Source organism: Protomyctophum bolini (genome assembly GCF_963924005.1).
Source record: "Protomyctophum bolini genome assembly, chromosome: 22".
NCBI lineage: Eukaryota > Metazoa > Chordata > Actinopteri > Myctophiformes > Myctophidae > Protomyctophum > Protomyctophum bolini.
In genome coordinates this window covers 26,815,619-26,835,276 of record NC_137883.1, presented here as the reverse complement: position 1 = coordinate 26,835,276, position 19,658 = coordinate 26,815,619, and the positions used below count along the sequence as shown (strand labels likewise).

General features: G+C 43.7%; 1 protein-coding gene across 2 annotated transcripts; it reads right to left on the bottom strand.

Annotated features, from left to right (window-relative positions):
• Positions 1-345: 345 nt before the first annotated feature.
• Positions 346-18,466, bottom strand: lrrc8aa (leucine rich repeat containing 8 VRAC subunit Aa). Of its 2 annotated transcripts, none has more exons than XM_080755410.1 (4): positions 18,368-18,466; positions 11,429-11,523; positions 4,962-7,086; positions 346-3,093 (listed from the first exon to the last, which is right to left on the bottom strand). In XM_080755410.1, the coding sequence occupies exons 3-4, from the start codon at positions 7,074-7,076 to the stop codon at positions 2,818-2,820; spliced, it is 2,391 nt and encodes a 796-aa protein (XP_080611536.1). In that variant the 5' UTR covers positions 7,077-7,086; positions 11,429-11,523; positions 18,368-18,466; the 3' UTR covers positions 346-2,817. The 2 variants fall into 2 exon arrangements, with proteins under 2 accessions (XP_080611536.1, XP_080611535.1); XM_080755409.1 differs by lacking the exon at positions 18,368-18,466 and adding an exon at positions 17,010-17,079 and having other exon boundaries at positions 11,429-11,612.
• Positions 18,467-19,658: the final 1,192 nt, after the last annotated feature.

The following is a 19,658-nucleotide window of genomic DNA, read 5'->3' as shown; positions in this document are numbered from 1 at the left end:
TTTTCTATTTATTTTAGAATTATTTTTGAAAATGGGGCTAAAGTCGTTAAACATTCGTTCATGATTATTTCTAGCGTTACACAATACCCCAGACTAGGGGATGAGGAGGGTAAACACAATAGATAGATTGTCAGGTGTTAGTTCAGTTGTGCAATCACGTGTACTTTGGATATGTCCACTCATCACCTAGGCAACAGCTGAACTTACAGCTGTGCGTTGACCCATGTGTTAGAACAAACTGTGAAATCCTGCTGCAATAACATTCATTCAACACATGCTTTAAACTGCATACATCTGACTGTTTCCGAGTTTGTGTTAACATAAAAACAAAACAGAACAAGATAAAACCTTTAACAAGCATTTTCTTTGGGGGGGGGGGGGTAGTGAATGACCAATGGCATTCAGGTGTAGGCTGCTGATAGAGGTTACATAAAGTGATACAATGTGCGTGAGCTGCATTTAATCTAACACTACTTAAAGTGCTGGCAAAGTGCTATACTGCAGTGTTTCCCAAACAATGGGCCGGGACACGGCCCATCTTTTTTCCTGCATTTCTAAATTCGAATACAAAAATCAATAATTCTATTATTTAAAACAAAAACTTGTGAGAAATTGTGAAAATAGCATACAAGTCTGGGACCCTGTAGATTGGCTATTTTTACTATATGAAACAGGGCTTAAGTTCACAACTTGTTAGGGCTTAACTTCATAATGTATTCTGTAAGTTTGGGTCCCAAGGACGCCAAATTTCTCTTTTGGATCTCAAGCTAAAACGTTTGGGAAACACTGCTATTCCGTGTGGGGGGTATTGTCTATGACAATGTCACCAAAGGCATTTTCTTCCAAGTCAGTACTTCCCGGTTTGAATGCTGGGAATTAATTTCCTTTCCATTTCCTTCATGCTGATAATGAGGTGCATGGGGATAGTGGTTCCATGAGGATCTCATTCAAAATACCTGCAGGTGTTTGCTGTCTAAATGGCTAATGGCTCTATTAATAGGCTCTAAATATCAGCAAAAATATAAAGGAAACTAAATTCATGACCAAAGCATCCCCAACATTCAAGACCCAGCTGTTATGAGGGAAACAAAACAAGTTGAATGTACACTTTTCTTTTCAGTGCTCACATCGTGATAAAAGGTTACTTAGAATATGACCAAATCTGAACAAAATCATGTGAGATTCAGTGCCAATTATTAAGGCTACATGACACAAGTGTTCATATCAACATGGAACTGAATAATAATAATATTAATTTACTTTACTCTGCATTGCAAACTCACTGCTGATTCTACACACTTAAAGATGTGTATAAGCTCTCCATGCTGCCCTGAGATTAATTTCTATGGCACTAGCAAATTTAATATTGTAATTATATTGAGGGACTGGGTCAGCAGCTGTTTGTAATGTTCTGTTAAAAATAATAATTGTTAGCCACTCCACTATACCTTTCTGTCTGACAAACAAAACGCCAATGACTCGACCAGCGAGCTAAGGCGTTTTATTTTATTATTTTCTGGACTCATCTATTCCTCCATTCTGGGAGCACAGCTCCCAATTACTGAGTTGGCAACATTCCCTTATTAAACATAAGAAGACTCCTTTCAGGACAGGAAAGACTGTATTGAAAGAGCAGGTGGGAGCACATCACCGGTAACCCTTAGAAGGGCATTTGGATGTAGCCAAGGCCTCCGAGTAATAAAATTCATTTTGAACAAAGGTGCAATTGTCTCATGTTAGAGAAATGTCCCTTAACTCGCTTAGAAAATAACATTAAAATAAAACCGCTGGTAAGAATAACAGCTCGTGCCGTACCACCGGTATACATGAAACAAAGCTGCTGATGTGAGCTATACATTTTATAGAGCATAAAAAAACAAGTCGTGAATGTGATGTTTGTGATCATTAACAGGATACAGCTTGTAAAAGGTAAGGCCATATTAGTCATAAGAGTTGCCTGGCTGGAGTTCACATACTCCACGTACTCCAAACGATGCTATTAAATCCAAGGTATTAACAATAAAAACGGTTTCAAGCAAATAGAGCACATTGCTGAATGTTGAATATCATGAAATCTTATAACACTCTTTAGGTGAATATTTTTTTCTCCCAATATGGCCAAAAGCTGAGGTTGTTCATTAATTATTATTATTATTTGTTATTATTATTATTGTATGTGTCCTGTCTCTTCTTGAATTAATAAACAGTGCTGGTAAATATGTTTACTTGGAGTTCAACGGAGGGTGATGAATAGGTGATCTAGGTCAGGAGCCATTACACCACTATTCATCCACATTAGTGACCACTGGTGTTGCCGTGGACATCCTTGGCAGCTAGTGAAGAAACTTGTGTGTTGCATTTATAGAGTGGTCCATCCACTAGGAGGCTCCACACAGGCAAAAGTCCTATGTAGTGTCATGATTCAGTCAGTACCTAGTACCAGCACAACAAAAACCATGGTTCTTTCCAGCTTGTTGTTCTCTTGCGATCGTAACTACAATCAAGCTTGTATACAAGGTTTGCATATCTTTTCATTTAAGGAAAGGAGAGTGGCACAAAACTGTCCCGGTCGTCTGTTGAGGCTTCAACATGATCTGTGGTTATGGGTCCAGACAAGAGAGACCTGAGACACCAACCAAAAAAAGCCCAATTTATGCTTCAGCAAACAAGTGTCATGCCTCACGTCACTCACCAAAGATGATATATTGTGTTGACAGGATACGACCAACCTGGCTGCCGTACGAACTGCCTTTACCTCTTCTTATTTCATTTTCTTACAATCTCTCTGTGTCTCGCAAATAGCTCACGTTTTACAGCTCAGGCCTGCTCTTTGTCAGCTCTCCATAGCTGCTCTTTGACTTCAGATGGTAGAGTGTTGAAGAGATCCTCTTCCACCACCAGACTGCTCCTCTTCAACAGTCGACACTCACCCAGCTCCACTGGGAGGCACTCCAGGCGATTACCCCTCAGCTCCAACTGCGTCAGACCGGTTAGTTCCCCAAATCGAGATGGCAAAGTCTGCAGACAGTTGTTTCCCAGATTCAGAGTACGCAGCTTCTTGCACTGGAACAGCTCCGGAGGCAAGGACTCAATCTGATGAGGGATAGAATAAATAGAATTGACAATTTGATATTTTATCGAGTAGCATGTACACATCTTTCTGGCTATCTGTCTACCCATCTTCTATCCTTCCATCATATAAACCGAATATTAAAGTACAAACTAATAATCAATCATACAATATTTCCTGTCTCGATGGTACACAACTGCATGGAGTTGATCAAATCAAATATCTTGGTCTCTGGCTTGACTCATGTCCATCATTAAAACTTCAGCACTGGTGTTCTATACCGCAACAGAAACTGCTTCGCATTTACAGTAAGAAACTTGTTCAACAACTCATACTACCAATAGTTGATTATGCGGATGTAGTTTATCACCAAAACAAACCTTCTTCCTCTTAGTTCAATATACAACCGTTTAATATGCAGATTTGTATTTTGTAATTTGCGGACCCCCTTGAAAACGAGATGGTTCCGCTCAAGGTGTTACTACCGGTACTAATAAATAAAATCAGGCCATAGACTAAGATAGGCAGGCCCAAATAAAGGTATATTGTGAATGTGGAAAAATAGTACACCCTACGTCCATTCAAGATTTTACCAAATAGAAAATGTCTCACAAGATACAAACTGATCAAAATATTTCAGAAATACTAACCACAGTTTAAATACTCCAAACTCTTTCATGTAACCCACACCCACAATTTATAAGAATAGTTTGGTGAAAATAATCATAAAGGCTGATAGAAAAATAAAAATAGACAACAAAGGTTTGTGCCTTCCAAACAAATGAAGAGATGGTATAAAAGATTACAAGTCCATAAAGTTGAAGTTGGCATTGTTTTGCTTTGTTAGGAAGAACATTAAGTCCAGTTCATTGCGATCCAGGATAACATCAGGTCCTATTTAGCCACTTAAGCCTCATATACTAGCCCTGTTAACCGCTCCCCCTTGAAATCACATTGAATGGAATGAAATGTTTTCAAGGGCTACCATATACTTTCGTGCATGACGAAAAACAAAGAAGCTGATCTATAAGCTCACAAAGTACCAACGGCAGTGGAGTAATGTGGTTAACCAATAAACCCTTTTTATTATTTAGTTGCCCGGGGTCCCCCAGAGTTCTACAATAGGTCTGCTTGTATTACACTACATCAAATCTCTGAATATAGCTGAGTCATATATGATACATCAGCTTTTTTGTTGCATTTTTAATTGTTAAATGTGGTTAAATTAATGCTTGCCTGGTGGACACAACTTTCAAATTACACAACTCGTTTGGGCCGATAATGTGCTAATGGGTAGAGAGGACTTGATTGAAAAAGACATTAAAACACAGAACTCACCAGAATGGTCCCTATAAATAGAGGTATTTTCAGCTGCATACTGACCTCATGGAGTGTATTCTCAGTGTGCAGCCACACAAATAGCCACAGTAAAACAATAATAGCATCCTTTTACTCAGACCACATGATCCAATAAGCAATTTTAAATTAAAAACATAGTGCATTAAGTAGAACATTGTGTAAGTGCTTTTAATTAATCAGAGGGGCACAAAGCATGCAACTTCCATCTTCTTCACAGCCAGTCAGACAGAAACTTGTGCAGGAAGAGGAAGGTTACATAGTTTTACCTAGCGTGCCTATTTTTGGGATTGTTTTATTTTCAATTGTTTTCAAAAAAGCAAAGCTACAAGCTCACTTTGTGTTTTGGTTATTCGTTGTACGACAAATAGGGCTATAGGGCTAGAGAGAATGTCTGCCCTGACCTGTCTGATCTACCGGTATTCAAGCATGTAAAACTGAGAAAAAATGAAAGACACTGTGTGAATTCAGGTATGATTAAACCTCTCCTAAAAGAATACACAGACATTTTCAAAGAAGAAATAAGCGTTCATACCCTATTGGCTGTCACAGCAAAGTACTGCAGGTTCTGGAGGAAGCCCACATCAGCGTGAATGCTGGTGAGGTTGTTGTGACTCAGGTCTAAGAAACGCAGCTTGCGGCAGAAGAACAGCTGGCTGGGGATCTTCTCGATCTTATTTCTGTTTAGGTACAGCCGTTCCATATTGGTCAGAGTGCCTATCTGAATTGGGATATAGGCAATCTGGTTATACCACAGCTTCAGGCATACTAGGCGGTGCAGGTGCTGGAAGCTGATGATCTCCTCTATTGTCTTCAGATTGTTATCCTTAAGGTCAATCTCTTGAAGATTGTGCAGACTAAATATGGAGTGTGGGATGCGTTCAAGGTCACAGCGTAGCAATTCCAGCTCGGTTAGGTTGACCATCTTTTTCAGGCTGTTGAGTACCATCAGCTTGGTACCCTCATTATTAATGGAAAGCTTCTGGAGGTGAACGCCCACATCGGTCACCACCTGAGGCAGCTTGGTTAGGTTACTCTTCAGGCGAAGAACTTTGAGCCTTTTAAGCTCCCGGAGCCCATCGATGACAATGAAGCGGTTGTTGTCTGCACTCAGGTTCCCAGTCAGGTGCAGCTCGTTGAGGTTCTTAAGACTGTAGATCCAAAGAGGGATTTCCTTGATGTCAGTAAACTTGATATGAAGGGACTTGAGGTTCTCCCTCAGAAAGGCGAGAGCTGGAGCCTCAATTTTGGCCGGTGTGTGATAGAGCCACATCTCTCTCAGGCTGGTCAGCTGAGCTATGATAGGGGGAATGGTAACATCAGGGATGAGCTCCAGTTTTAGCACCTCCAGCTCTATTAGATCAAATACTGTGTCTGGAATCCCACTGAGCATGAACAGATGTAGCTCCAGCTTTTCCTGAGAGTTCTTTGTAATGCGCTGCCTGAGCTTGTCCAGTGTCCATTCATTGTTCAGGTTCAGCTGCCTCAGCTTGTTCTCGCTCACCTCAGACAGAAACACAGCAAATCGCTTCGAGTAGAGCGGGTCGTACTGGTCGATCATGTGCATCATGAAGGCAAAGTCGTTCTTCACATCAGGGATGTCGCTGTAGTTGCTCTCCTCACGAATCGAATCAAAGGAGTACCGCTTAAGGGAGCGACTGACCATCCAGCACAGAGTGTACATGCAGATAATTCCATAAACTACCACTAAGCTAATGTAGAAACAGGCCAGAATTTTGAATAGAGTAGCTAAGGGGTGAGCACAGTGGTACATGGCGTACCCTGTCAGCTTCTCAATGTCCACTTTGCAGACCACACTGAATTTTATATAGCGTACATAGTAGGCTGTGTAGCAAATTATCAATATAAATTTGATCACTTTGATGATGGTCTGACGAATGTAGAGGCGATAGACTATGTCACCTTCCTCAACATGGACCCTAAATTTCTTCACCTTCTCGAAAAGGGCCTTGGCTTGTTCTCCTTCCTTCTTGTCTAGAACCCCGGTTTCAGAGCGATCTACAATTCCTTGTTCAATTCTAGACTTGGTTCTTTGGAGCATCGGTACACTTGCCTCCACATCCTCACTGATAAACGAGGTCTTCTTTTCCACAGAACCGTTCATTTTCCCCAAAGGCTTAGGGTCACTCTCCTCCACCACCGTCTCAGACAAAGCCCTCGTTGTCCATGGAGAGTCAAAGCATTTGAGGAGGATGGAGACAAAGTGCTCTAGTTTAGAACTCGTCCTTGGGAACTTGAACCAGAAGTTGCTGCAAGCCAGGAAGATGAGAGTGTGTAAGAGCACGAGATACGGGAAGTATTTGGCAAACCAATGTAGTTTGTTCTCATAACAGACTGCGTCGACGTAGTTGTACTGGTGGCGGTCGAGCTGGTACTGGATCCCTCTGGGTTCTGGGGCATACGGGACGGTTACATTGGCGATGGGAATGGTCTCACAGGCCCCGTTGACCACCCACTTGCAAGGCAAGCAGATCATCTTGTCCTGCGAGACCTGCAGTGTGCCACCAAACACAGCGATCATCAACATGACAACGGAGAGGTAGTCGGTGAAAACGTCCCACCATGGTTTCAGGATGCGGTACGCCGGCTGCGTGTCAGCAAAGTACCGGAGCTCTGTGATGGGAATCATGATGGTTTATCTGTAAAAAAAATGAATAGACAGAATATCATTAGTTTTATGTCACATTAATACTATGGAAGGTTATTGAGGATAGTTTTCTATCCTATTCTGTCACGTTTACAACATTACCCATTGATTAATATAACTTATGTGATGTCACATAGTAAACACTTCCCAGGCTCTGCATCGGCATGTCATGTTTGTTCTGGAATCCTGTTCAGTCACCCTGATGAAGGCATTGTTGACGCAACACGTAGGTGCATTTTGTATTCTTGCTATGCATTAGGCAAACTATAAGGAGTTTGAACTTTTCCACAAGAGTTCAATTCAATCTCCTCAAAGTATGACCTCTATTGATGTTGGACACACCATTAGGGCTCAATGGCAAATTGTGAGTTGTTAAATTAACCCAAACTATTTGAGCGACCCCATGACCTTGTTCAATTTAATGAGTAAAAGGGACACGCATTGGCCTTTAGTTAATAAGTAAACCAATTATTCAGTAACGAAAATTGTATCGATAGATTTTCTATTAATCAGATAATCGAGGCAAATTCACTCACCCCAAAAAAGGAATTGCGCAATTCCAATGCTTAAACTCAACACTACTTTATTGCCACATTACAGGTTTACAGGTGTAAAAAAAAGTGGGGGAAATTCTTAGCTCCACCAAACTACAAAGACAATTATCTTGTTTATCTCTTTTTTTTTTTTTAAGAGAGAGAAAGTATTAGAGCATGCTGTGCATGCTCTAATGATTTGGTTACAGTATTATATCACCTGGTATTGTAATCTTGACAGCCTAGTGTTCAGCAAATTAATTATTACCATAAACTCATATTAAAACCACTCTACCACGAATCTAGACCGGATAGAAACACATACATCAAAAAGAGACATTTTAGGACTACATAGTTCCAAATCATTACACGCTGATCTGATTTAGAGACTAAGGAGCCGTTCATACTGAGGGTCCGACGTCCCAATAACCCGACACCCATTAATCCGACTACCCAATATTCCGACCATAGAGCCACAGACTAACCTTATCCCCAAACCCAATATTCCGACCATAGAGCCCCAGACTAACTCTATCCCCAAACCCTAACCGCACGCGGAAGTCACAATAACCAGTCTTTTTTTACAAAGTTTGTGTGAACTCTGTCATCCACTTGACGAACTATATTCGTATAGTTATAGTGCTTTAGTGTGAATGGCCCTTTAGCTGGGTGTCAGTGTCAGAATAGAAAACGACAAGCTCACAGCTCAGCTGGACGTGGTGTGAGCTTGTAGATCGGCTATCTTCATTGCACAATATGGCGTGCACAGTGCAACCAAACGTAATCAAGCTTAGGATTGTCAGAGGAGGGAGGGAAGTCATTTAATTTGACTGTAAACTCTGCTATGCGTCAGGGACATCCAGACATCCTGTATGTCGACAGCCCATTGTGGCTTGGAGAATGCCGAGCAAGCTGGATATGAAGGACCACAGAGCCTGACACAGCATGCATGCTCGTGCAGACATGCACGCACACAGGCTTATATTTCATCATTAAGCCAGTTTCATATTTAGATTGAGGATATACAGTATACTAAGAAAAGTAAGTAAGTCACAACTTCAGATTTTACCGCCATAAAGTCAAATCTAAAGTTTTAACAGAATCTAGTACACTATGAGGCAGTACAAGAATGAATGAATGGGCTGAGGGGTTGGCTAAACATAAGGAAGTAGTTAGTGAACAAAGACCTGCAACTTGAACTTTGGCATTAAAATGACAAGCCCAACATTGAGGAGTAAGCAAGTAACCAAAAATATACTCCGAAGTCTCCTCTTCCACCGAGAGCATACCGGTATATGTTCCCGAGGTTCTTTGTCCCCCGCTAGAAGTTCTAGAACCAAGGGAACATAGGCATGACCCCCCCCATTCAGCCAACTCACTGCCACTTTTATTGGCAGGAAAAGGACTTAAGAAAGCCACACTATCTCCACTCTATTCTAGAATCTATTTCAAACCAAATACTAAATTAATACCATCTCCACGTGATAAAAGGCTTTACACCAAAGCCTGTACTGAAATGCATGCAGTTAGTGTTGCATGACTTAATGACAACATGTGTCAGAAACTGTTCATAAGTTATTTACTGCTGTACAGAGTGACTCAAACAGCCACTGCGGCACCTCTCCTTGTGACAGTGATCAGATTCATAACAGGTGATATTTGATCACAAGGTGAATGTAGAGAGATGGACTAAATATTCCCTCTTGACCCTGACAATAAGTAGCCTATCCGAAATGTTTTATTTAAGGCTGACACATTATAGTGATAATTCAAATTAGCTTTCATCCTTGTCCTCCCTAGCAATCTCTCGCACCAAACAGAATCTGTTCCTAGTACTAAGTTGGGATGTACCAAGTGATGATTCAAAGTAGTGCAATGCTTTAATAATTCAAGCAAAGAGGTAGTGGCATAGCACGTCAGCTGACAGGACTGTGCAATGTGCAGTAAATTAATGTCACTGAATCAGGGAGTTAGTTTAAAGACTAAGACATAGCCATTCGATTGAAAGCTTTTTGACCTTCCCTAACACCACAGAATGCAGAATTGCAGCTAAACCAGTCCGAACAACAAACACCAAAAACACCTTCTCAGAATAGCACTCAAAATTGTATCAGGTGTGATATGGTATTTTAATACTGTATGGAGAACAGAACTTAACTCAAACTGTAAGATACTAAGGGCCTCTCGACTACAGTCACTACACTCTCAACACGGTGCACACTACACTCGCAGTCCACCATCACAACACGTCCTGTTTTTTTTTTATCAGACCAGATAGACTGTAACCTGATCGGTCTCACTGCACCACATTGAAGGAACAGGGATTCCTCAAATTAAAATGGGATGCACAGCAATTTGATTACTGGCAAGTGGCAACCCAGGCTTGATAGCAGACTTGTCTCTCACTTATCTTAACAGAGATCTGCTCTTAGCTTCCTGATGGCCTTCTAGCAGAATTCACCCACATTCTTTCCCTACAGAGCTGCTTTTGTTAAGTCAATGTCTAAGCAGTAAGCAGCCCTGGCCCCTGACTACATGCTTATCCATGGTCCAACTCAACTTCCTCAATTACTAACCCCAACTCCCGAAGTACTGTGGGGGGTATGAACTGAAGGGAATGACATGACCCTGTCTCTGGGTTTTAATTAGCAGTTAACCCCAAACATTTCTGCAAATATTCACCTATTTTCACTGAATGTTTATTCACCTATTGTGACATTGTCCAAAAAGATAGCATATATTTTTAAAGGGGAAGTTTTAACAGCATGCCTTACTAAAGATAGGGTAAACACTAGAGAAATAGCTATCGGAAAAAGCTATCGATAAACTTGAATGCCTAAACTGATAAGCGTTCCATTTAAATATTGGTGAATTAAGCCTAAATCAGGACTGTGTGATTTATGTTGTTTTGTTATTTGTGTTGTATACACTTTCTCCACGGACAGCATTTTATCTGGACTTCATAGGATCAGCTCTCAATAAAATAGTCACACTACACAAACTTCCATACATAATAAGTCTCCATGATCTAGCAATCCAACAAAAATCCCTTTCATTCTAGACTAGTGTCTCTCTCTCTCTCTCTCTACAACCCATCGAAGCTACCATATCCATGCGAACAAGACCTGTGCTCTCGTTACAGTGGTGTGACAGACAGTGACGCCATGGTGCCGCTGTGTGACTGCCTTGAGAAAGGAGATGGGGGAAAACATGAATAATGCTTTTTCACTTTCATCCAGGTTGAACTGGTTCTAATCTAGTCGCAGACACCATTTGACCATGTAGTGTCCCTCCCTCTCCCTCCCACACAGCTTGTTTTTACCGGTAAAACACGATTGTACAAAGTGGGGTTACCTTTGAGGGAGGAGAGCACAATACAAAATATCCTCCCAATGTTACCCGATTTTATGTATTATTATTAGGACCGCCTTAGCCTATATAGTTAATTATTTATGTTTATTATCATGGAACAATCGCGCCCATCGTAACGATGGCGATTGCGTGGATAGTATAGTAACATTGTATCTGATGCATAATCACTACCATGATGTAGCGTTTAGCTGTAAACAATGTAATCATTGTAATGCAGGACAATGTCCGTGTAAAACGTGGTACATTCATTAATGAACAAGGTTCTCTTGTCGGTGTGTTTTTGAAGAGCTCTTTGTTGTATTTACACAACAACATTCCACCACCGAGAGACGGGGAAACGATGTCACACGCAAAACAGAAGATGATGAGCAATATTCTTTGTACATGCTGCGACAATGAATGTGTTATGTGTTATGAACCGACACCCACCTGATAGATTACAGATGGTGTCTTTCGCCTCTTCTTCTGTCCACAACTGATTCATTTCTTAACGTTTCCCCCTCCGCCACAGAGCAATACGTCCACTCCACACATCCACCGAGAAGAGAAGCAGGCAGCAGGAAAAAAGCCAGAGAAGGAACTGAAGAAACAAGAAGCTCCAGTCCGGCAGCGTCTAGTGAACAGTTCTAATGAACAGTTTTAAGACTTCCGGTGGACGATCTCTTCAAAATAAGAGTACCCTCTAGAGTATGAAAAAAAAGTTTCATTTGCACATTAAAACTACAAATTAAGCATTTAAATGATGCTATATGATGCTAGAAGACACACATTATGTTTCTGTGTAAAAATAAGTAATTAAATAATAATAATAGTAATAATAAAGTCATCTAAATGCATAAATGCTCATCACTGGAGTGCATGGACTTTATAAAGTGGACACTGGACAAAAGACGGCTCCGCGAGGCAACTATCTGGACATACCCACGCGTCCGGGGAGATGTCCTCTACCACCCCACAGTCTCCGCTAAGTGGGAGAGGTGTAAAATTCAGAGCAGCAGAGCTTCTACTGGGGTCAATGCAAAAAGAAATACCGTTTCCGGACCCAGACTGGACACTGGACAAAAGACGGCTCCGCGAGGCAACTATCTGGACATACCCACGCGTCCGGGGAGATGTCCTCTACCACCCCACAGTCTCCGCTAAGCGGGAGAGGTGTAAAATTCAGAGCAGCAGACCTTCTATTGGGGTCAACACTCAAAAAAGTGCCGTTTCCAGACACAGAATGGACACTGGACAAAGAGGCCTCCGCGAGGCAACTATCTGGACACACCCACGCGTTCAGGGAGATGTCCTGTACCACACCCCAGTCTCCGCTAAGCGGGAGAGGTGTAAAATTCACAGCAGCAGAGCTTCTAATGGGGTCAATGCAAAAAAATGTACCGTTTCCGGACCCAGACTGGACACTGGACAAAAGACGGCTCCGCGAGGCAACTATCTGGACATACCCACGCGTCCGGGGAGATGTCCTCTACCACCCCACAGTCTCCGCTAAGCGGGAGAGGTGTAAAATTCAGAGCAGCAGAGCTTCTACTGGGGTCAATGCAAAAAAAAATACCGTTTCCGGACCCAGACTGGACACTGGACAAAAGACGGCTCCGCGAGGCAACTATCTGGACTGCTCTGAATTTTACACCTCTCCCGCTTAGCGGAGACTGTGGGGTGGTAGAGGACATCTCCCCGGACGCGTGGGTATGTCCAGATAGTTGCCTCGCGGAGGCCTCTTTGTCCAGTGTCCATTCTGTGTCTGGAAACGGCACTTTTTTGAGTGTTGACCCCAATAGAAGCTCTGCTGCTCTGAATTTTACACCTCTCCCGCTTAGCGGAGACTGTGGGGTGGTAGAGGACATCTCCCCGGACGCGTGGGTATGTCCAGATAGTTGCCTCGCGGAGCCGTCTTTTGTCCAGTGTCCAGTCTGGGTCCGGAAACGGTACATTTTTTTGCATTGACCCCATTAGAAGCTCTGCTGCTGTGAATTTTACACCTCTCCCGCTTAGCGGAGACTGGGGTGTGGTACAGGACATGTCCCTGAACGCGTGGGTATGTCCAGATAGTTGCCTCGCGGAGCCGTCTTTTGTCCAGTGTCCAGTCTGGGTCCGGAAACGGTATTTTTTTTTGCATTGACCCCAGTAGAAGCTCTGCTGCTCTGAATTTTACACCTCTCCCGCTTAGCGGAGACTGTGGGGTGGTAGAGGACATCTCCCCGGACGCGTGGGTATGTCCAGATAGTTGCCTCGCGGAGGCCTCTTTGTCCAGTGTCCATTCTGTGTCTGGAAACGGCACTTTTTTGAGTGTTGACCCCAATAGAAGCTCTGCTGCTCTGAATTTTACACCTCTCCCGCTTAGCGGAGACTGTGGGGTGGTAGAGGACATCTCCCCGGACGCGTGGGTATGTCCAGATAGTTGCCTCGCGGAGCCGTCTTTTGTCCAGTGTCCAGTCTGGGTCCGGAAACGGTACATTTTTTTGCATTGACCCCATTAGAAGCTCTGCTGCTGTGAATTTTACACCTCTCCCGCTTAGCGGAGACTGGGGTGTGGTACAGGACATGTCCCTGAACGCGTGGGTATGTCCAGATAGTTGCCTCGCGGAGCCGTCTTTTGTCCAGTGTCCAGTCTGGGTCCGGAAACGGTATTTTTTTTTGCATTGACCCCAGTAGAAGCTCTGCTGCTCTGAATTTTACACCTCTCCCGCTTAGCGGAGACTGTGGGGTGGTAGAGGACATCTCCCCGGACGCGTGGGTATGTCCAGATAGTTGCCTCGCGGAGCCGTCTTTTGTCCAGTGTCCAGTCTGGGTCCGGAAACGGTACATTTTTTTGCATTGACCCCATTAGAAGCTCTGCTGCTGTGAATTTTACACCTCTCCCGCTTAGCGGAGACTGGGGTGTGGTACAGGACATGTCCCTGAACGCGTGGGTATGTCCAGATAGTTGCCTCGCGGAGCCGTCTTTTGTCCAGTGTCCAGTCTGGGTCCGGAAACGGTATTTTTTTTTGCATTGACCCCAGTAGAAGCTCTGCTGCTCTGAATTTTACACCTCTCCCGCTTAGCGGAGACTGTGGGGTGGTAGAGGACATCTCCCCGGACGCGTGGGTATGTCCAGATAGTTGCCTCGCGGAGCCGTCTTTTGTCCAGTGTCCAGTCTGGGTCCGGAAACGGTACATTTTTTTGCATTGACCCCATTAGAAGCTCTGCTGCTGTGAATTTTACACCTCTCCCGCTTAGCGGAGACTGGGGTGTGGTACAGGACATGTCCCTGAACGCGTGGGTATGTCCAGATAGTTGCCTCGCGGAGCCGTCTTTTGTCCAGTGTCCAGTCTGGGTCCGGAAACGGTATTTTTTTTTGCATTGACCCCAGTAGAAGCTCTGCTGCTCTGAATTTTACACCTCTCCCGCTTAGCGGAGACTGTGGGGTGGTAGAGGACATCTCCCCGGACGCGTGGGTATGTCCAGATAGTTGCCTCGCGGAGGCCTCTTTGTCCAGTGTCCATTCTGTGTCTGGAAACGGCACTTTTTTGAGTGTTGACCCCAATAGAAGCTCTGCTGCTCTGAATTTTACACCTCTCCCGCTTAGCGGAGACTGTGGGGTGGTAGAGGACATCTCCCCGGACGCGTGGGTATGTCCAGATAGTTGCCTCGCGGAGCCGTCTTTTGTCCAGTGTCCAGTCTGGGTCCGGAAACGGTACATTTTTTTGCATTGACCCCATTAGAAGCTCTGCTGCTGTGAATTTTACACCTCTCCCGCTTAGCGGAGACTGGGGTGTGGTACAGGACATGTCCCTGAACGCGTGGGTATGTCCAGATAGTTGCCTCGCGGAGCCGTCTTTTGTCCAGTGTCCAGTCTGGGTCCGGAAACGGTATTTTTTTTTGCATTGACCCCAGTAGAAGCTCTGCTGCTCTGAATTTTACACCTCTCCCGCTTAGCGGAGACTGTGGGGTGGTAGAGGACATCTCCCCGGACGCGTGGGTATGTCCAGATAGTTGCCTCGCGGAGCCGTCTTTTGTCCAGTGTCCAGTCTGGGTCCGGAAACGGTACATTTTTTTGCATTGACCCCATTAGAAGCTCTGCTGCTGTGAATTTTACACCTCTCCCGCTTAGCGGAGACTGGGGTGTGGTACAGGACATGTCCCTGAACGCGTGGGTATGTCCAGATAGTTGCCTCGCGGAGCCGTCTTTTGTCCAGTGTCCAGTCTGGGTCCGGAAACGGTATTTTTTTTTGCATTGACCCCAGTAGAAGCTCTGCTGCTCTGAATTTTACACCTCTCCCGCTTAGCGGAGACTGTGGGGTGGTAGAGGACATCTCCCCGGACGCGTGGGTATGTCCAGATAGTTGCCTCGCGGAGCCGTCTTTTGTCCAGTGTCCAGTCTGGGTCCGGAAACGGTACATTTTTTTGCATTGACCCCATTAGAAGCTCTGCTGCTGTGAATTTTACACCTCTCCCGCTTAGCGGAGACTGGGGTGTGGTACAGGACATGTCCCTGAACGCGTGGGTATGTCCAGATAGTTGCCTCGCGGAGCCGTCTTTTGTCCAGTGTCCAGTCTGGGTCCGGAAACGGTATTTTTTTTTGCATTGACCCCAGTAGAAGCTCTGCTGCTCTGAATTTTACACCTCTCCCGCTTAGCGGAGACTGTGGGGTGGTAGAGGACATCTCCCCGGACGCGTGGGTATGTCCAGATAGTTGCCTCGCGGAGCCGTCTTTTGTCCAGTGTCCAGTCTGGGTCCGGAAACGGTACATTTTTTTGCATTGACCCCATTAGAAGCTCTGCTGCTGTGAATTTTACACCTCTCCCGCTTAGCGGAGACTGGGGTGTGGTACAGGACATGTCCCTGAACGCGTGGGTATGTCCAGATAGTTGCCTCGCGGAGCCGTCTTTTGTCCAGTGTCCAGTCTGGGTCCGGAAACGGTATTTTTTTTTGCATTGACCCCAGTAGAAGCTCTGCTGCTCTGAATTTTACACCTCTCCCGCTTAGCGGAGACTGTGGGGTGGTAGAGGACATCTCCCCGGACGCGTGGGTATGTCCAGATAGTTGCCTCGCGGAGCCGTCTTTTGTCCAGTGTCCAGTCTGGGTCCGGAAACGGTACATTTTTTTGCATTGACCCCATTAGAAGCTCTGCTGCTGTGAATTTTACACCTCTCCCGCTTAGCGGAGACTGGGGTGTGGTACAGGACATCTCCCTGAACGCGTGGGTATGTCCAGATAGTTGCCTCGCGGAGGCCTCTTTGTCCAGTGTCCATTCTGGGTCTGGAAACGGCACTTTTTTGAGTATTGACCCCAATAGAAGGTCTGCTGCTCTGAATTTTACACCTCTCCCGCTTAGCGGAGACTGGGGTGTGGTAGAGGACATCTCCCCGGACGCGTGGGTATGTCCAGATAGTTGCCTCGCGGAGGCCTCTTTGTCCAGTGTCCATTCTGGGTCTGGAAACGGCACTTTTTTGAGTGTTGACCCCAATAGAAGGTCTGCTGCTCTGAATTTTACACCTCTCCCGCTTAGCGGAGACTATGGGGTGGTAGAGGACATCTCCCCGGACGCGTGGGTATGTCCAGATAGTTGCCTCGCGGAGGCCTCTTTGTCCAGTGTCCATTCTGGGTCTGGAAACGGCACTTTTTTGAGTGTTGACCCCAATAGAAGGTCTGCTGCTCTGAATTTTACACCTCTCCCGCTTAGCGGAGACTGTGGGGTGGTAGAGGACATCTCCCCGGACGCGTGGGTATGTCCAGATAGTTGCCTCGCGGAGCCGTCTTTTGTCCAGTGTCCACTTTATAAAGTCCATGCACTCCAGTGAATAGCAATAACCATTTAGATACCTTTTTTATGTTATTTAATTACTTATTTTTACACAGAAACATAATGTGTGTCTTTACAATAACTGTAATGTAATAATAATACTAATAATGTAATGTAAAAATTATTTAATTAACGAATTAAATAACCTTATTTTATTCTGAAAGCAACCGGATGTCTTAAAGCTGCTAGCTCTCAGACCGGAAGTTCTAAAACTGCTCATAAGACGGAGCCGCAGGTGGCTGCTGACACAGGAACCGGAACCACCTCCTCCGCTAACTATACACACGCATTTCAAATTAAATGCAGTGCAAAAAATGAAATTGATAACTATGAATGATGAATAAATAATAAACATAGGCATGAATGATTGAAGCCTCTGACCAACACTTTTTCTCGTTTTGTGCCCCATGTTGTTTCTGAAAGGCCTCCTACCTAACCAACTCCCAAAATAAGAGTAAGCTGCAGGCAGTCTGTGCAGTGTGCACCTTGATCTAAAATTGTCTGTTTTGTAAAAAAAAAAAAAAAAAAAAAAAAGGTAATATATAATTGAAAAATGGTAATGCAACGTATAAATGATTTGAACATGCACGGAAGGTACATCATTATCAGATAATTAGACCTAAGTGTATCTTTCAAGTTCAATAGTTTAATGTTTATGCCCAAAATGATTGAATAAACAGCTTTCTTTGTAGTAATAGTAGCCTATGTTAAATTATTCTATACTTAATTAATATTTTATTTTGTATCACTTTGGGGAAAAATAGCCCATTTTACATCAAGGTGCTCACTTTTCCTTAATTCCCACTCTTCCCATTACCAAAATAATTATATACACAGCATGGCCTGCCGCCCTGAATGTCTGTAATATTACCTTTCATGTATTCCATGAAGTAACTGTGCGTGTGTGTGTACCATAGACTGGGTGTGTACTCACCCAATTCCTAAGACTTGGAGTCAGATATTGTTCACTATTGTTTTATGCATTTTTATTTTTTTCTCTATTGCACTTTGAGCTGCATTTCATGTCATGATTATTTATTATTATATACATATATACATATTATTATTATTATTATTAGGCCTATAGTTTCATATCCATTTGAAAAGTCTGGCAGAAAGCATGTAGGCTATTTTGTAAAATATCCATGGGGGTCATGTTCCCTGAGCCCTATATCAGCCTCAGTCATATTCCCTCAATCCCTAACTTTTTTTATTATTGCAAAAGTAGGCCCTAATTATCCTTAATTGTCCTATATTACCTCAACCATCTGTTTAATCATCCCAAATTAGTCCCTATGTTTGTATGTTCCCTCAGCCCTATGTTCCCTCCTCTCTATGTTGAGTACAGGGCCTACCAACGTGTGACTGCATTATTTATTGGTATTGATGGTAAAGGTGAATAAACATCAACATTATGTAGTCCCAGGCTCCCAGCTGTCAGTTATGCCCAAAGATGGACTGGAGTATGATGCCAGACAGATCATGTCAGTTAATTAGCTCCAATTAAGGGGGGCAGACAGACATCAATCTGTTATCCATCCACATAAATGTTGCCTCAATCACAGTACCTTTATTCATATTACTGACTCATAGCGACGTCATCGGGTTGATGAAGAACCAAGGTCCAGATCCAACGCGATACCTAGCCAGTCAGTCAACCCAGACACTAATGATCTCCAGGAGTCAAGACAGAAGATAATCTTCAAGACTTCTTTGACCAGTTCTGACTAAACTTTAGTAAACTATACTTTGAGATACTTCGCTAGTTCGCATTAGGTTCGCCAGTCGAGCTTTAGGTCTTTTTTTAAATATAGGAAAGTATCTAAACAAGTGACTATTTTTGATCCAAGGCTGTCTTTTTCAACGTTTTTAAATCGACCCAGTCCCGCGACTCCCGAGTCCCGCCTGCAAGGAACTCCTCCGTCTGTTTCTCTGAGACGGAAGTAAACAATCGATTGTGTTTGACGTCATCACATTGCGACAATCATATGCATGTTGATGAAATAGCTCAGGCTTTAAAAGCCTCAAAATCTACATTTATTTAAAAGTCCCGCTTGTTAATTGCAACCGAACGCCATGAGTAATTTTACCGGGTTGTTAACTTTGTTAAGACGCTGTCATAAAATGTCAACACGATTAATGTATGGACGTCAATTTCACCACTTGGGACGAGCAGTGACAGCATCCAAAACAAGACAGTCTTCAAGCCTTTTACGGTCTATGCAGTCAACACAGGAGGACACGCGTATCTATCATAAGTGTCCCACTGTGACACAAAGAGGATTCTTCTCAACTACATCACTCTGTAGAAATGACATCGTTGGAAAGATCCAGACAACGCATTATCAGCTGATTTACACATGCAAGGTAGTGAGTGTGTGTGTGTGTGTGTGTGTGTGAGTGAGTGAGTGAGAGGGGGGGGGGGCTAGAATGGCAGTCTTGTCAGATATTCCAAATTCCATATATTGTGGACAATATGGATTATCAATTAATCATTAACAGTTATCATGAATGATTTTTTTAGGTTTGCTCCACCAGATCAATGAAACGGATATCCAAGATAGCTTACCACAAAGGTGTAGTAATAGTGACCTGTCCAGGATGTGAAAAACACCACGTTATTGCTGATAACCTGAAGTGGTTCTCTGACCTGGAGGGAAAGAGGTCAGTGCTTGGCTCAACATTTTACAATGGATGAACTCAAATGAGATACATGACTTTGTTTTATTCTCACACCATCATAAAACCTAAGCTACTGTTGACCATAGCCCCATATGTGCCCTGCCCTCTCCCTACGCTCATTAGCTCATCTCGGAGCTACAGAATGAGCGTAGGGAGAGGGCACATATGGGGCTACTGTTGACCATAGCTACT